Source organism: Nicotiana tomentosiformis, chromosome 6 (genome assembly GCF_000390325.3).
Source record: "Nicotiana tomentosiformis chromosome 6, ASM39032v3, whole genome shotgun sequence".
Taxonomy (NCBI): domain Eukaryota; kingdom Viridiplantae; phylum Streptophyta; class Magnoliopsida; order Solanales; family Solanaceae; genus Nicotiana; species Nicotiana tomentosiformis.
In genome coordinates, this window is record NC_090817.1 from 147228515 (window position 1) to 147247787 (window position 19273).

At 37.0% G+C, this 19273-nt stretch overlaps 1 protein-coding gene across 1 annotated transcript; it reads right to left on the reverse strand.

Annotated features, from left to right (window-relative positions):
* Positions 1 to 16862: 16862 nt before the first annotated feature.
* Positions 16863 to 18024, reverse strand: LOC138893445 (protein LIFEGUARD 2-like; the record flags this gene model as incomplete). The annotated part of the gene is made up of 2 exons (XM_070178025.1): positions 16863 to 17475; positions 17830 to 18024. Coding segments are annotated over 2 exons (402 nt in total), but the record flags the coding sequence as incomplete, so codon positions are not given.
* Positions 18025 to 19273: the final 1249 nt, after the last annotated feature.

A 19273-nucleotide genomic window follows, 5' to 3' on the forward strand; every position in this document is an offset into this window, starting at 1 on the left:
CAAGGCATGGTGTAAACCTAAAACTACCCGGACATAGGCATAACTAGTATCTACGTACGGACTCTCGTCACCTCGTGCCTACGTAGTCCCCCACAAATGGAAGCACTTATTAATTCAATTCACCTATGGGGTTAATTCCCTCTTACAAGGCTAGAAATGAGACTTACCTCGCTCCGAAATTCCATAACCGGCTCCAAAGCCTTTCCAAAAACTCAAACCGATGACCGTCGATCCAAAACTAGTCAAATAAGATGCAACCCAATCAAAATATACTCAAATACTCATAATTAATAAATTTATAACAATTTTCAACTCCGCTCGAAAAATTGACAAAGCAACCCTCGGGCCCACATGCCCGAATTCCGAAAATATTTGAAGATAAACACTATCCATAACACTATGAACTCAAATATATGATTTACTCCCAATTCCATGCCCATATTCGTGGTGAAAATGCAAAAATACCAATTTCTGGGTCTTTCTTCAAAATCCCAAATTTCTATAAATTTTCATATATAATCAGCTCTCTTGTTTTCATGGACTTAATACTGAGGACTTATCCATTATTATCACCTTCTCACTTTCCCTTTCTTATCCTTACTCCTGTCTTCCTAAAACCTTGTTGCTTTACCATACTTTAGCTTGCGACCTACATATCTATTTATATTATTCGCAACCTTTCTTTAACTTGCTTGCATCATAGATTTCCTTATGTCATCCTGGAACATCAAATAAGACATCACCTCGTCTCTAACTCTTCTTTACTATCTTGACTAGGCCTCTCGGTACCTAGAAACCATAGCTGGAAGATATGCCACTGATGACGCCGCTACCATTCTTAGATACTTAAATCCCAGCGCTTCTAACCTTTTATCTGCAGTATGGATTATTCGCAACCTTTTGCATTTGAGTAACTCGTACGTTGTTCACCTTTACCTTACTTACCTTAAAATATCGCACCACATCTTCTATCTCTTTCATGACCTCGCTTTAACATAGGTATAATTCACATCCACAACTTGAAGCTCTACTATAATACTTGCACCTCTGGTGCATACACAATCCGGTGGGAGCTTCATCCTAACTTCTTATGAGGCTAGCACTCTTCTAATTGGCTTTATCGTAGAGCCGTTATAGAATATGGCTGTTGTAATATCTCTCTTGTACCTCTGATATTAAAAGTGATTCTGCAATGTTCTCAATCATGATGTCTATAATTTTCTGGGTCCAATAATCAGACTCCTGATTTACTTTCTTTGATGTAACTCTTTAGTTTCCTCTTTCTTCTGACCAGCCTTTATGTAGGCTTATGCTATCTTCCGATCTGCGGCTCATGGTATTAGTAATTACTTTAGCCTTTCATGGGCGCTATGGAATATCCGTGATACCATCATCTAACAATTCAATCCCTTGTCTATGACCTGGACTCAATTCTTTCTTATAAGTTATACCAGAGTCTTCTACGGCTATATGATTGTCAACATATATGCTGCATGGATAATACTCCGAACTCTTAAGTGTGTTCATAACATAACTAACTCTGGATCATTGATCGAATAATTCCTTTTGTTCCTTCTCAACTTTCTTTAAACATAAGCTATTACCTTCCCTGGTCTTTCTGCCCCCTTGTTACGTGCATACTTAGCTTATCTTAGTTCCCACGCATGTCAGAGTTTTCGTGCAACTCATATGATATCGAATCCTACTTTTGCTTTTACTTCCCGTTCATTAGCCACGGTAGGTGCCACTTTCCTATAGAGTGCATACAATGTTGTAGTGAGATTATTTTTACATGACCATTCCTTCTTCAAATTACTATGCTTAGGTTGAAGCCTTCTTCCTTATTTCCTCAACTAACCTTTCATTGTAGTATTTAGGGAAGACCCTCTGACTCTTGTAAAGCTGCGAGCTTATTACATCGAATACTCGACAGAATTTTTGATGTTCTTCCTCGCCTCTAATTATCCGTATTTACTTACCTCTACACTCATGTGCTCGTACGGTTGCTTCTGAACTGAAATTTTGACTGTCTTCCCAGTGGCACTCTCTTTTATTTCTGTAACACTCATACGGTACCTTTAACTACCCCAAATCCTATCTGAATATTTCTCAAGGACCACAATGTCATACCTGTGAGACTGAATTCCTCATGTTGGGGTTCACTATGTTTATCTTGCACGATCTGTTGATTTGTCTGTATCCTCTTGTCTAGCCGTAACTAGGCTTTTCCTGAATCAACTGCTAACTATTCGTTGGCCCATTCTCATATCAACATTCCACGTAATATTTCTTGGGTTATTTCCTTTTTCTTAACTTACGTCTTGCACTGGCTCCTTATTTATCAATAACATCTCGGGCAGAAACCCTTACTTCCTCTCCTTGACGTTGTACTTGCATAATGTTCTGGAATCGTAGCATGTCTGTAGGATTTGGGTAAGTGCAAGCTTATTCCTTTTTCGTTTTTTTTGCATTCCTTCTTTTACCATTCCATAGTTACTAGAACTACTTAATTCTGATTTAATGCCACATCACTCCATATTCCCCCCTTTAGGGGAGTACTAAGATTTAGTGCTACGATGATCTATGTATAGAAGTTTTACCTCTTCATCTTTGGCATCTTTTCACATCATCGATGACCCTTACTCGCCTCCGGTAATCCTTCTGTACCAAGGATAACAAATTTCCTTACTCGCAAGGGTGACACTTAGTGTAACTGGCACATACAGTCCCTTAAGTTTAACTTTGCTCCTATTGCTTGCTTTAGGGAAGTGTCTTCCTGAATGACCATTCTCTGAATTTGTCATGAATCTTCTTCTGCTGTCTATTCTATTATCGGTGGAACGCAAATCTAAAATTCTCATGATGCCGACCATTATCAAATCACTCAGTCCCTAATTCATGTTTAGCTTATCTTGCTTACCAGCCCATACTGATTTCTATTATTTTGGGGTCTAACTTTTCCTTCCGGTAGTCGCATTGGAGTCACGAACTTATTTCTCGAAATGAGGATATGACTTTATGTCACCTCTCATCTTTTCCTTCACTTGACTATAGACTCTGTAATACTATCATCTTTTTGATCTACCGTTATCATCCATGTATCACATCTTACTCATAATGCTTCATTAACTCTCTTCTTATTTCCCGCTAATATTTATGTCTATCACTTTATTCTGAAAACTTGAATAAGACATTCTTTTGCTTTTAGCTCCCCTTGCTCCATCTACTGGCTCTTCGGGTTGCCTAATATTCTTTCTCTGCTAGGGACGGAAGTCACACTAAGATAATATTTATCCCTTCCAGGCTTCCAGTGCCTATCTTTGTAGTACTCATATCTAGCTGTACTATTTTAGAGTGCACCATCTAGGTGTCTCACAAGGAGATTTATTAGTACATTTGCAATATCCTTCGGACATGTCAACCAACGCAAACAAGCCATCCACCATATTGGGTAACTCTAACCCCAGCCAGATCCTAATATCCGTCCATCTCTTATACTACTTCTGTTAGCTTCCATAGGGCACAAATGAGATGAGTGTGGCCAATTGTACATAACTCTGTCATTGTTGAAGGTAACTCAAAAGGCTTATTTTTCTCTGCCTGAATTGTAAATACTGATAATCTTCATTAACTGGGCGCCTCATACCCTTCTTCATCTTGCTTCTTTTACTTGTTCAAACTTGTATCTATCTTCTGAATCTCTCATTGCCTTTCACCATAGGGGTGGATAGATATTCTTGCCTTAAGTCTCCTTGTCAAGAGGCTTACACGTCTTAGTACACACATGATCTACTGAAGACCTTACATTTACTCATCATAAGCATCGTGAAAAATCGAGTTCCTCTGACTCAACTCTTCCATAGCTACATTCAATCTCTTACCAACTGTAGGTAATGTCATATTATGAATAAAATAGAATTTAGGAAATTGAGTTCTTACAACTGAGCTCTACCCTACGATCTAGAGTAAGAAGAAAGAGTGACAGCCCTAGATGCCCTGTAACCTCCTGCTTATAAGTGTGGTGCACAACACACCCATAAACAAGACTCTACTAGATACGGCTTGTAGACTCCCTAGGACAGAACTGCTCTGATACCACTTTTGTCACGACCCAAACTGATGGGCCGCGACGAGCACCTGGTACCTTACTCAACCGAGTTCCAACGTAATCATATATTCTTATTACATCATCATAGGTAAGTGGGCCAGAAGGAGCGTCATGAGATAAACAGAGTAAACATGAGGGAATACTCGACATAGAACAACCCAGCCTTATATAGAAACTCATACCTGTGACATACGGGCCTATAAGGCCAATGTGATCCATTATATACTTAAAACATAGGCCAACAAGGCCCTGCAAGTATCCATATACATGACATCTGTCTACAAGCCTCTAAGAATACATATTTATCATAAAGGTCGGAACAGGGCCCCGCCATACCAAACAATACACGTCTAAATCATACTGACCAAACAAGCAACTATGGAGCAAATAGAGCGCACCAACATCTTCTGCTAAGCTGATAGCCTACTTGGAGGGCTCTCGATCTATCTATCGGGACCTGCAGGCATGAAACGCAGCATCCCCAGGCAAAAGGGACGTCAATACAAATAATGTATCGAGTATGTATGGAATGAAAATAGTAAATAATAGACATGAGAGAAACATGGAGTAAAAGACTTAACATGTAAGTCTGAACAACTCTGTGAATCATTAATATTCATAATGTCATGTGTATATGTATAAATGTCATACCATGCATAGGTATATGCGTTCATAACATCATCCAGCCTCTGAGGGCATCCCATCATATCATCTCGGCCACTATGGGAAATTATCAACGTATACCAGCTGATCAGGTGGTGATTCGTATATAACGTCGTAACCTTTTTCCATATCCCATATACATATAATATACATATATACGCGTATATAACGGCATCTGGTCATGGGTCAATGTAAATAAATGCAATGCATGAGAAGTACGTCAATAAAATTTTTCGGAATATCATATGACAATTATGTCTTTGATTAAAATCATGAAATAAACTTTATCAACCTACGTATTTTCTGAGACCCATGAATAGATGATATAATAATATGTCTCATGGGGAATCAAGAACATAAACATCTCTAGCATTTCTATGAGTAGAGTCATTTATGGAAGTTGCGTATTTTGCTCGTTTCGTTTGTATCATTTGGACCATGCCAAAAGGAAAGAAGGGATAGCCTTAACATACCTGAGCCAATTCTCTTGACAATCACTCTAACACACGTTAATTGCGGCAAAACATGTAACGGCGGATCGAAGTAGGGGAAAATCCATATGATATTCCTGAGAAAGATTATACCATGCTCCCTTAGACTTTGTAATACACGTTGCATCTTGTAGGAGTTCATAAGAATTCCTTCTGAGAATTCCATCCCTTACTTAGAAAGCATTACGTATCTTACTTTGTTACTAAACTTCTCTCTTGGAATAGAATTCCACGATGTTCCCGTAAGTTTCAAGTATGGTTGGCCCAAGTTCCTAATTTTCATGCTCCGAGTTATTCAGTACAAACATTACTATTCTAAATAAACTTGTGTAGAAAGATATGTACTAGAAATGTGTACCGAATGCTCCTATCGTATTGTGCTGTCCTTCGGGAATGTATTCAAATGTGACCAATGTATCGGAACATTATGACTTCAATCATGTTTTTAATTGCAAGTTGTTATGCCCAATTGTGAAAGAAAACTCAATGCGCCTAAGACCCTTATTGTTCATATTCATGCTTAAGGTCTTGATCCCAAATGCTCTTACTGTTGATGACCTACAAATATGCTTGAAAGTGAAAGAACTAAAGTGAGATATAAAACGTGGCCATGGTTATTGTAGCTAGTGCATTTGATTTGAAGTCGTGCTTAAAGCGTAAATCACCATGCCCTCCTTTATAAATATTTCCAATGTGATTTGAGTTCTTACGTACTCAAGAGTTGAAATTGTGTATTTTCCTTTTGTGAAGAAGTATTTAAAAAGATACGGTGTAGTACTCGCTTAAGATTTTTAACTTGTGTTGTGATTACAAGTCATTGTGCTCCATACTTTAAAAAAGTGATCTAAATGTGTTAGCCTCCATTACTAATGAACATAAAGTTGTGATTTTCGGAATATTCTACATGTTGATGTTTATGTTGGTGATCCTTGAAAGTAAAGAAATAAAAGTATGAAATGTGAAATACGGCCACCGTGCCATGAAAGAAGAATCATAAGTAGGGCCAAGAGAGCCGAGGAAATAATAATGTTGTGAATGGTTGAAAGTACTAACGAAGCTATATATATATATATATAGTGTGAAAGGTTAAGAGGTGAATATAAAATATATTTGTACTTTTGTGTTCCTTGTGTGCAAAAACAAAAAAAACGATTTTGGGAGTATCATTAGCAACTGAGGAAGGGTGGGTCATAGGCCCACACTCGAAACTACACGTGCCAGTGTAGGGGTGGGTTGTGATTATTCTCATTAATTGGGATGAGATTGAAATATTGATGTGATTGTGATTATTTCCCTTAATTGGGATGAGATTGATATTAGCTGTGACTTGGAAAGTCAACCCACACGGCATATGTGGGAAGGCGGCCTAGCCGATCAGGTGGAGATCGGATGCCATGTTGCGCACATGGTGGTACTACTCTTGGTAACACCTTTTTTTCACATCACATGTCAAACAACATTGTCTGTGGGGAGATGGCCAAGATGATCGGGCATGATCGGACTCCGTGCTAAAAACATGATGGTATATCGGTGCTAATGATCTCTCAACCAAATATATATATTATTTTCGTATTTTGAATATTGTTATGTTTTAACTTGGCATTTGGATACCATTGATTGTTATTTTTTGCTTCCATGGTGTTTCCCCTTCTGATATTGGCGTTCTATTTCGAAAGAGGACATTTAGCTTTACATACTAGTATTTTTCACATGTACTAACGTCCCTTTTGCCGGGGGCGCATCATCTTCAATGGATGCAGGTGGTTCATCAGCGGGCAGCTTTGATCCTTATTAGCAGTCACTCTCTATTCAATAGGTTTTGGTGAAGCCCTACTCTACTCCGGGCCCGATGTCATTTGATGTTGTACTTTGTGTTTTGAGGTATAGCCGGGGCCTTATCACCGACACTTTTATATTACTCTTCGGTTGTACTTAGAGGTTCCGTAGACATAGTGTGGGTGGTGTTTGGTGTTGGGAATTAAACTAAAAGTGTTGGTATTTGGCGAACATGTTTTTATCATATCTATAAACTAGTAATAGTTTGGAAATCATAAATAAACCTTTTTGAATAATGGGAAAGGAATGCGGAGCACTTTACTCTTCTCATGTATATCTCTTGTTATTGATGTTTATATGATTCATGGGTAAGGTTGGATAGAAGGTATCAAGTAGGCTTGCTCGGCCGGTTCATCTCGGTTGAGCGCCGGTTTCGCTCCTCGAGGTCAGGGTGTGACAGCACTCTAGAAGAGTACAATCAGATATGAATACTAGAATGTTCAAAAATTTCAGAAGATAGGAAGTGGAATCCTAGAAGAGATAAATATTTACCTTAGTATGACTCTCATCCCTAGTAAAGAGAAAATGTTTAGGCGACCTGAAGAGCCAATGATTTGGAGCAAGGGGAGCTAAAGTGAAAGAATGTTTCGTTGAAGATTTCAAAATAAGGTAATAGACAAAAATATTAGCAGGAGAATAAGAAGAGAGTAATTAAAGCATTATGAATAAGATGTGATAAATGGGTGATTATGGTAAATCAAAAATATGAAAGGATGAAAGAGTTGATACGCTCAAATTACACATATATAAATGGTGTAAGGCGATCGATAATCCCACAGGGAATAGGTGTGAAAAGATTACTTGAGTAGTGTGTAACTTGACTTAAGCCGTAATTCTACTATGTTAGTTTGAAAAGAGTTTTATAATTGTGATTTGTTAAGAAAAGCTATGCTGATAAGAGAATTGAGTAATTTGATTAAGAAAGCAAGGTTGCGTCTCCGTCAATGAAATGTTATGCTATCAGTGTTAATATGATATATTTCTAATGCAAGGGACCTTTGATATGAAAATGGTTCCTAAATGACTCCCCAATATTTTCCAGTAATTATGTAGTATTTCCTCTTTATGATTTTCCCAAATATAAAAGAGTTACAATTAAGAACAACCAATTTATGCTAAGTAGAACCCACTTATCACTAAGCGATGCTATTGAACAAGGTTTAAAGTCTTGAGTTCTTGCTATTCAAGTCTACTAAACCCTAACCCACTTTTCCAAGTAAAGATAGAGTAAAATGGTACTAGTTAATGTTTGCAACCATCAACCATAAATGAAGCATGAGAAATGAATAGAAATCAACCAACCATTATATATATATTCAATGGTAAACACCCATTAACATTACACCCACTTAGGGTCCACAACCTTAGTATTTAAAGTTAGCTACTCATACTAGAATACAAGAACAAAGCTTTAAATAAAATCATAAAAGCTTACAAAGAGGACAAAGTCTTGGAATCTCTCTCAAAAGCTCCAAAATAATGGTGTAATCAATGCTCTAAGTGTAGCTTCTTTTTCAGACAAGATGACCCACAACAACCCTAGTCATTCTATTTATAATGGTACAAAATTTGCGGACAAAATACGACAAAAATGCCCCTTCAGATTAGCTTCACGACCGTAGACTGGACCGCAGAATTGATCTGCGGTCCGAATATCTATGACACTACCGCACATCTGACTTCCAAGCTCTCCAGGTTCACATCGCATAAAAGGTCTGCGGTCCGCATAATGCTTATGCGGTTGCATAGTTGATCGCAGATTTAATCTCCACTGGAACTCTGCTTGTATTTTGCGATAATTTTGCGGTCCGCACATGAGTTATGCAGTCGCATATTGATTGTATTTTTATCTCTTTGACACTTGGATGGTCTGGTTGCCTCTGCGATGGGTCCGCGGTCCACACATCACTTTTGCGGCCGCATATCTATCACATTTCTGCCTTTTTCATGATTTTTGTCATCCTTTCCATGTTCTTGGGTCTTCAAGTCCGGTTTCCTGCAAAACACCAAAACTACATAAGAAATTACTCACAATGATTTAAAAGATGAGCTAAAGTCTATGCAATTTGTATCGAAAGTGATGTATTTCTACGGCACATCAACACCCCCAACTTAGACTCTTGCTTGCCCTCAAGCAACAAAAAAGTCACTACTAAATACTAATCTACTTCCGACTGATCACAAAACAACAATGGCTATGGATGGTGCTAACAGTTAGCTAACAATCATATAACTTCCTCTATTGTAACGACCCGACCGATCGTTTTGCTTTCTAGAACCTCATTCCCCTAAATAAGACTCCCCATATACGCTTTTACTATTTTATAACTTGCAGGGATGGTTAGTTCGGGATTGGGAAGGGTTCGGGTTGAAATCAGAACACTTGGTTCCATGGTTTGGCTTTAAAAGGCTAAGTTTGACTTTGGTCAACATTTTGAGTAAACGACCTCGGAATCGGGATTTGATGGTTCCAATAGGTTCGTATGATGATTTTAGACTTGGGCGTATATTCGGATCTGGTTTTGGACGACCCAGGAGCGTTTAGGTGCCTAATAGTGAAAGTTGACTCTTTGAAAGTTTTAAAGTTCTTTAAATTTGGTTTGAAGTAGAATTTGGCGTTATCGAGGTCCAATTGGAATTATGAGATTAGGAATAGTTCCGTATGGTGATTTAAGACTTGCACGCAAAATTTGGTATCGTTCCAAGTAGTTTAAGTATGTTTCGGCACATTCAGAGTAAGTTGGAAGAACTTGAAGTTCATAAGATGATTCGCATTGGTTTAGGGTGTGATTCTTAGTTTTGATGTTGTTTTATGCATTCCAAGGGTTCGAGCGAGTTCGTTTTATTATTTCGAACTTGTTGGTATATTTGGGGGGAGGGGGGACTCGGGTGTCAATCGGACTAGGCACATACCAAGTTAGGACTTGGAAGAAGAGTTGAAGCACCAGGTTTCTGGTGTAATCGCACCAGCGAAGGGCTAGCTGCAGGTGCGAGCTGGCAGAAGCAAACCATGGACCACAGAAGAGGCACAGCCCAGGCTGCCCAGTGTTCGTAGAAGCGGCAAGGTGACCGCACATGCGGATGCGCAGGTGCGAAGAGGGGGGGTCGCAGAAGCGAAAGGGTTCGCAGGTGCGACAAGATCGCCGCAGAAGCGGGACCGTCGAACCGATCTCCCGCCCGCAGAAGCGAAACCAGCCAGCCTCAGGCACCTCCGCAGAAGCAGACCTTGGTCCGCAGAAGCGATGCCGCAGATGCGGCCTAGTGACCGCTGGTGCGAAATCACTGGAGGCAGTATGGTTCTTTTAAAACAGGACTTAGGCAATTTTGAGTGCATTTATTGCACACTTAGGAGATTTTGGAGCTTCAAAAAGGGGGATTTCAACCTAGCTATTGAAGGTAAGTAATTTCTACCTAATGTGAGTTTAATACATAGATTATGGGTAGATTTTAATATGTAAATTTGTGGAAATCATGGGTTTAGATGAAAAACCTATATTTTTGATAAAAATGGGATTTAACCACGAAAATGGTTATGGAATTTAGTGAAAATTTTATATTTGAGTTCATGAGGTTATAGGTAACAACTTTCTTCAAAGATTTCCGGAATCCGAGCACGTGGGATTGGGGGTGAATTTTAGGAATTTCTTTAATTAGGGTTAGGAAATCGCTTTAATAGTTAGGATATGAACTTTTGAATATGTATTGACTATTTTATATAACATTTGAATAGTTTCGAGTCATTTGGCACTGAGTTGAGGGTTTAAGGCATAATTGTGGATCGAGGGTCGACTTTTTAGGGCGAATTTCAGAATTTTTATTAAATATTGATTTCATTGATTAGATAAGTTTATTATTGTTGTATTCATGTTATGCAATTATGTTTGGCTAGATTTGGGCCATTCAGAGTCGGATAATTGAGGAAAGGACATTTTTACGGACTGTTTGAGCTTGGTTCGAGGTAAGTATTTGGCCTAACCTTGTGTGGGAGATTTTCCCCTTAGGATTTGGGTCTTCTATGTTGATTTGTAGTCCATGCACGCGAGGTGACGAGTGCGTGCTCGGACTTATTTGTGAAAAGTTGGCCTTTTAGGATTCTTAGGTCCTTATATTCACTGAATATGAATTTGTTCTTGATATGATTAAGTTCCTATTTACTAGTTTCACCTCTACATGCTTTAATTAGAATTAATTGCTTTCATGATTCACTCTTATTGCCTATTGGACTCTTATTTGACTTAACTAAAGATTTTTTTTTACCTCCTCTTTTGTCATGCTATCTTTTCATAACTGCTTATCTTTATTTGAAATTATTATTATATCATCTTATAATTTGTTTAGTCTTAATTGAGGTTATGATTATCTTTCCGCTGCTTATCCTTAATTAAATTGTTGAAAATCCTTAGTAATTTCTCAACCTTAAAAGAAGTTTTAGATATCCTATATCTTAGTCGACTTGTTTTATTTGGAATTATTTGACTCGTGTTAGTTTCCCTGATGTTGAAATGTATATTGTGGGATTGTAGATACACATTATTTTTCCTTTGATGAGTTGTTCTCTTTACGCCTAGCATTATTTGCTGTGGTTATTCTATGTGATTTGGTCCCACATTTTCCTGTGATTTTAAAAGTTCTTGAGTTGATTTACTTGTCGTACTTTGTATTATTGTCATTGTTGTTGTTGTATTTGTTGTGGTGATGCACGAGGTTTCTGCCATGCGGCTGTTATTATATTGATGCACGAGGTTTCTGCCGTGCTATTGTTACTGTTGATTTTGCACATGCGGCGTGACAAGGTGGGATATATATATATATATATATATATATATATATATATATATATATATATATATATATATAGGGGGGGTGCGCATGTGGCGAGACAAGGATGGAACATTATTATGCACGTGTGGCGAGACAAGGCAGGTAATTATATTACTATTGCACACGGGGCGAGACAAGGTAGGCTGTGTCAGGGATTGATTTGTGATGATTTATGGCCTGGGGGCATTCTTGTTGTTGATATTTGTATAGTGGTATACGTACCTGTGTGAGCTCGATCTTGTGAAAGCTGTGAGAAAATATTCTACGTGTTGTCCGTTCTTCTTCTTCCTTATGCTTATTTGCTGGTATGGACTATGTCAGGACACATGCACAAGCATATATGTAGTTAAGCACTCTTATCAGATAAGAGGTGTTCTTGATATTGTTGAGTATAGATGCTCACCCTTGTTTACTTGCCTTCTATGTGAGAATGGCTCTATTGGCACGTGAGTCGTCAGTGTGGTTATGAGGTGTTATGAGGGCACAGGTTGCCAAGTGTTAGGGTTCAGGTATTGAGACCCGTGAGATTGTAAATTGTCCAAGGTTCGGTACCTCGTGGAGTTGTTGATTAAAACCTGATGTAAAAGCGGTTGTAATTGCTGAGTTACTATTGTCCGTGCTGTATTCGTGATTCCGGATTTAGGTTGTGTTCCATTCACTTTGTCTGCGTCATTTTCATGATATTCCGCTGATACTTGTTGTTTCTTGCTTTAATGCCATCACTGTATTGTGAGACATATTGCATAGTCTTTATGTAGACATCATACTTTTGTTATTCATGTACTTATATTTGTTCGGTTTATTAGACCAGTGGGTGTCTTGATTGTTCCTAGTCACTACTCCACCGAGGTTAGTCTTGATACTTACTGGGCACTGCTGTGGTGTGCTCATGCTACTCTTCTGTACATTTTTGTGCAGATCCAGGTACTTGTTCGTTAGCTAGCTGTGTGGACTGTTGCTGTGGAGAGTCAAGGTAAACCTGCTCCTGCATTCGCAGGCTTCGGAGTCACCTTCCAGTTTTCGTTTTGCACTTTTTATACTTATTTCTGGACAGTTGTATTTTGAAGTTTTCTAGCAAACACTCTGTAGAGCTTATGACTTGTACTACCGGTTTTGGGAATTTTAAGAGATTCTAATTAAATAATGTTATTGTTTTAATTATTGTTAGGCTTACCTAGTCCCTAAGACTAGGTGCCATCACGATACCCAACTGAGGAAAAATTGGGTCGTGACATTGCCGATTTGGAGGATTACATTTCAGTAAACTTTACAACTACAAGCACATGCAAGTTGCCAAATTGGGAAAATATATGTGAGAAATTAATGTACATGATATATTTTTCCATCTATAAATAGCACTACATTGAGCTTCTCATTACACAACAAAAAATTGAGAGGAGAGCTTCTTTTGTTCCTTGCTTCTTTCAGTACTTTCTTTTTTTCTTTTAGCTATTACAGTGTCTTCATTTATAGTTCCGAATAAATTGTAATGTTGAAAATTACTCTAACACCTATTTTTAATTAAATAGGGGGAATTATTCTCTTGAATATTTCTTTCTATTTTCTTATTTAGTGGGCAAGAACATTTCCGTTGTCAGTACTAACTCCATTATGGATCTTAATATTTCTATATAATAGTAGATATTATCCCTCAATTTTATATGTTTGAGCTGAAGTTTTTTCCATTAAATTTATCTGCTTTATAGTTAGGTGTTATTTAATTTGTTAACATCTATCAATTTTGTACTACATATTAACTTCTTACTAATTCTGTAATCGAAAGAGGCGGAAGAGTAATATAGTTAATTTTAGTATTGATAGATGTTAACTTTTATTTAGTGACATCTAACTCTTATATGTTTGTCACGGCCCAATTTTTCCTCCGTTTGGTATTGTAATGGCACCTAGTCTTAGGGACTAGGTAAGCCTAACATTAATTGAAACAACAACATTATTTAAATAACATCTAACAAGGTAAATAGAAATCTCTTAAAATTCCCAAAACCAATAGTACAAGTCATAAGCTCTGCAGAGTTTGCTAAAATTTTCTAAATACAACTGTTTGAAATAAAGTAAACAGTATGAATACAAATCAGAAGGTGACTCCGAAGCCTGCGAACGCAGCAGCAGGTTTACCTTGAGTCTCCACAGCAACAGTCCGCACAACTAGCTAATGATCAACTGACTTCGAAATACCTGGATCTGCACAAAAATGTGCAGAAGTGTAGAATGAGCACACCACAGCGGTGCCTAGTAAGTATCAAGACTAACCTCAATGGAGTAGTGACGAGGTACAGTCAAGACACTCACTAGTCAAATAACTTGTGCCAAACTAAAATAATCGAGAACAAATAGCAGTGATATAAACAGTAAGGCAGCAAGAACACCACAATTTTTACTCTGGCAAATAAGAAAGAACACAAGTACAACCAATTAAACAAGTCTTTCACATATAATCTCTTCAAATAAATACCCTCAAAGTATATTTCTTCAAATAAGTATCCTTCGAATATAAAACTCTTTCAAATAAATATCTTTAAAAAAATATAATTCTTCAATTTAAAAGTTACCATGTGACACCTCATTTCATAATCATAAACATATGGGTCTCAGCCCATTTTCATATTTTTTTTACGGCCCTTCGTGCCCATAATTAAATCATCATATTTCTCCGGCACCTCGTGCCCACTTTTCATATTACAGCTGTACGGGCAGTTCACGTGCCAATATTATTATCATTTAATCACAGCACCTCGTGCCCATATTTCATATCACAACTGCACGGACAATTCACGTGCCAATAATAACAATGTATATAAGATCCACATGATCAATTTATTCCCAATAAAGTAAGTTTAAAATTTTTAAATCAAGTAGGAAATCAACAAAGGAATGAATTTATTTTAGAAATTATTTGGGTGGAGAAAATAACATTTAAAATAAAATGAAACACCTGATAGTTGCTGATTTGGATGTAAACCTTATAAGAATTAAAGCATACAATAATTTCTTTTGTTCAAAACAACTTAACCTTAAAAATTAGTAAAAACTAGAAACACAAATCCTCAGAGTCTCGTACAAGAGCCAAAGCCAATACATTACAACAAGGAATACAAACACATAATAAAATCAAATAATACATCACGGAAGAACACAAGAATTTATATATCACGGAAAAACAAAATAACCAAAGGCAAGTGCAACAATAGAAAAATATCAACAAAGGGAACTCCCGAGGTACCGCCTCGTAGTCCCAAAAGTAAATATGCAACAACAACAATACCCCCAGGCCATCACAAATCAATCCCCGACATAGCCTACCTTGTCTCGTCACGTGTGCAATAGTAAAGTGAATGCCCGCCTTGTCTCGCCACACGCGCACAATAATATTCCCACTTTGTCTCGCCATAGCGCCAACCCATATATATATAGAGAGAGAGAGCCTGCCTTGTCACACCGCATGTGCATAAATCAATAGTAATAATAGTACGGCAGAAACCTCGTGCAAACACCCGAACAAAACTTTCCAACAAAATAACGTGCCAATATCACATCTCATAAACTGCACCTCAAGTGCTCAAATATTACAATTTGCCACAAAATTCAATAATACATAAATTTACATAATAAGGAGCCCATGGCTCGATCATAGTGTGCACAAAATTTTAACAAATATATCCGGGAGTGAACAACTCAACAAATAATATTTCACATAAGAATCAAAGTGGCAATTCCACCAAATCATCATATAGAACCAAAACTAACAAAACAAGAATTTAGGTAAGACAATTAAAGGATTTAATAAGTACCAATAATTTTTCATTTAATACATAAGGCGTCTAATGATTTTAACCAATGTAATTTGCACATATAACCCAAGTACGTACTCGTCACCTCGCGTACTTGGTTTTTAGTTACACAAATTGCACATAAGACTCAATGCCTAAGGGGTAATTCCCCCACTCGAGGTTAAGCAAGACACTTACCTCAAACTGCGCTCAATCAGTCAAGTAGTATGCCCTTTCCTCGATTTTTCCGACTCCGATTGGCTCGAATCTAGTCATAATTAATTCGATTCAATCAATACAAATTGTAGGAATAAATTCCATATAAAAATATAAATTTTCTACAAAAATCCAAAATTCAAGCCAAAATCGTCCGTGGGGCCCATGTCTCGGAACCCGACGAAAGTTATAAAATATGAACGCCCTTTCAGTCACGAGTTCAACCATACTAAAATCATCAAATTCCGATACCATTTCGTCCCTCAAATCGTGATTTTTCTTTTTGAAAAGTTTCTTCAAAAACCAACATTTTCCTCAATTCAAAACACAATTTAAATGATAAAAATGAAGATAAAATTATGGAATATACTAAATACTAGGTGAAAAACACTTACCCAATCGAATTGCTTGAAAAACTCACCAAGAATCGCTCAAAACCGAGCTCTACAAGTCAAAATATGGTGAAAATGGCCTAACCCTCGATTTGGAAAACTTATATTCTGTCCAGATGACTATGCATCGCGATCGCGGAGATTGGGTCGCGATCGCGGAGAAGAGAATTGAGGCTGCCAAGAAAGACCCTTCGCGATCGCGAGTGAAGGGACGCGAATGCGATGAACAATGGGCAGAAGCTTATGCGAATGCGGGGCAAATGATGTGAACGCGAAGAAGAAATAGCCAACAGTCCCCAGCTCCTAATTTCTACTACGCGAACGCGAGGGAACAGATGCGAAAGCGTGCATAATCAATTGACACTTTCTCTCTAAAAGATAAGACTAGATGTGAACTTTGATTAACATTCATATATAAATTGATTGAATTAAACTAGGTAAGTAGAAAATTACGGAACAAATCAAAATAACTTAATGCTTCTGGTGATAGTGATACGAAGGACACAATGCTGCACACACAACCATAAATTAACAGTATTCGAGTCAGTTTACGTATACTTGACTAAACAAATGTATAAATTTTGAGTCCGCACGTGAAATCAATACAACTTCATTACCAAAACCAACAGATAACAACCTTTTGATGCTCGAGTAGCTTAAGGTTTAGAACCCCAAGAGCAGATAAGATCAAGGGTAGGGTGGGTAGGGTAGGGTGGATTGGTGAGGATGGGAGGTGGAAAAGCTTCTAAAAGAGTTTTGAAAATTATTTTCTCCAATGGGAGGAAAATGAGTTCACGAGGAAAAATTAGTTTCTTTTAACTTTATAGTATATAAAAACATACATGAGTCATAGTATCCAATTACATCTATGCACTGACTATTATTGCACCCAAATAACTTATAAGACCATAAATAAAAAAGGAAAAAGATAATCATATGTATGGCTGTCTCCCTTAACTTTCAGAAGCTCTGAAGATAGTCAATATAGATAGGAAGAGATTGATAACGTCTAGATACAAGGCAACTGCAGCCCAGATATATTTGTCGTAAGTATAGCGCTTGATTAGGTTGTCTGTATCATAAACGATGTATCCACAGAATAAAATTGAGGCTAGACACCCATAGATCATCACAGAGATCCTACCCAATGGGAACAGAAGCTGCAAAAGGCAAAAATATATAGAGACGAAGTCACGATAATATAATAGACTAAGCTCTAAGGCCAATGCAATGTTTGTTCAACCAAAGAGTTTTATAAACAACGATAGGTGACTTTAATTTAACGTGACAAACGATAGTTTTTTGAATTCACTATCAAGCATGTTTTACACAAAGCATAGAGTGCAATGAGTTCAGCGATTAAAATATAGCAGTTGAACGAAACTAGAAAGTGTAAGTCGCAATTGCCAAATGGGGTTTATATTTGGCAATTGCGACTTATACTTCCTAGTTTAATTGCATAGCTACTTATTTATACACTGATACGAATTAAGAGATGGCAAAAGTCCACAAACCTGGATGAAGGCAAACAACATGAGAACAATGAGAGCACCAAATAAGAATGGTCCTAGAAAATTGAAATCGTGGCCTCTCTTTGCTGCACAGAATGTGTACACTGTTAGGCTAAGCACCACTGCTGTCGTCAATATGACGGACTCCAATATTACCTTGCCTGTGACATCCAAATAGAGAGATGTATTATTATCCAGTTATGACACACCAGTTGAAGTCTCTATAATTATCCAGAGGGAAAAGCTAGCAACACATGACAATTCTAAGAGGAGAATAGATCAAGTGATAACACTATATTTTGCCTCATATCCAGCAGAAAAAATGACAATGCTATACCATCTTATAAATAACAATATCTCTGTTTACAAATTTTATGATGACGCTCGAATAATAAATAAAATCCACGGTATGACTAATATTGAAGTTGTATTTGTTATGTTGCTCGCTAGTGTTGAAATGCTCTGCTCCTTAAGATACCTTAACCTTTTTTTTTCTAACTGCTTGTTGTCTTTGACAAAGTGTCAGGTGACTCTATACAACCAAGATTCAAGCTTAGAAAAAATATCACATTTTTTAATCTCTATCACTTAATTACCAAAAATGTGGACTTATTAGATATCTCGCCCAAGATCATTGTCACATTCATTGGTTCACATCATTAATATTTAATATTGTCCGATGATATGAAAGTTTATATTAACACAGTGCCACAAGAAATATTTTAAGGACAAACTCTATCAAGAAAGCGTGCATAATCAATAGATATGGCTTAAAACAAACAAACAATATAATTTTTAAAATTATTGACCCTTTCTCTCTAAAAGATTAAGACTAGATGTGAACTTTGATTAACATTCATAAATAAATTGATTGAATTAAAACTAGGTAAGCAGAAAATTACGGAACAAATCAAAGATTTTCATCCGGTGTATGATATTCGTATTGGAACTTAATTATATCCGAATAGGGCCCCATTTATGAGAAATCGCTCCCTATCAAAGATTTTTTCACACTCAGAGCTCGAACCCAACCAAGGTTTAACAGCAACGGAATTACGTACTACTTTCGTTCCAGCTTATGTGAACCAATTTCCTTTTTGGTCCGTTTCAAAAAAAAATTCTAAATTTTTAAACAATTTTGCTTAAACTTATAATTCTACCCTTAATGAGCTTTTATAAACACACAAATACTCTGGACCCCTTTTTGAATTATTTAGGATCATAAATTCTAAAAGTTTTTATTTTTTTTTAAACTCCGTGCCTAGTCAAAGAGGTTCACATAAATTAGAACGGAGGAAGTACTACTTTTAAGTTAACAAAATTATATAAATAATTAATATGTTTAACTTTTATATAGTTACAGTGATAAGTAACATGTTAATACAAGTTAAAATATACTCAAATTTAAATGTGTAATTTTTTTTACAGTATATGATCAAAATCCAAA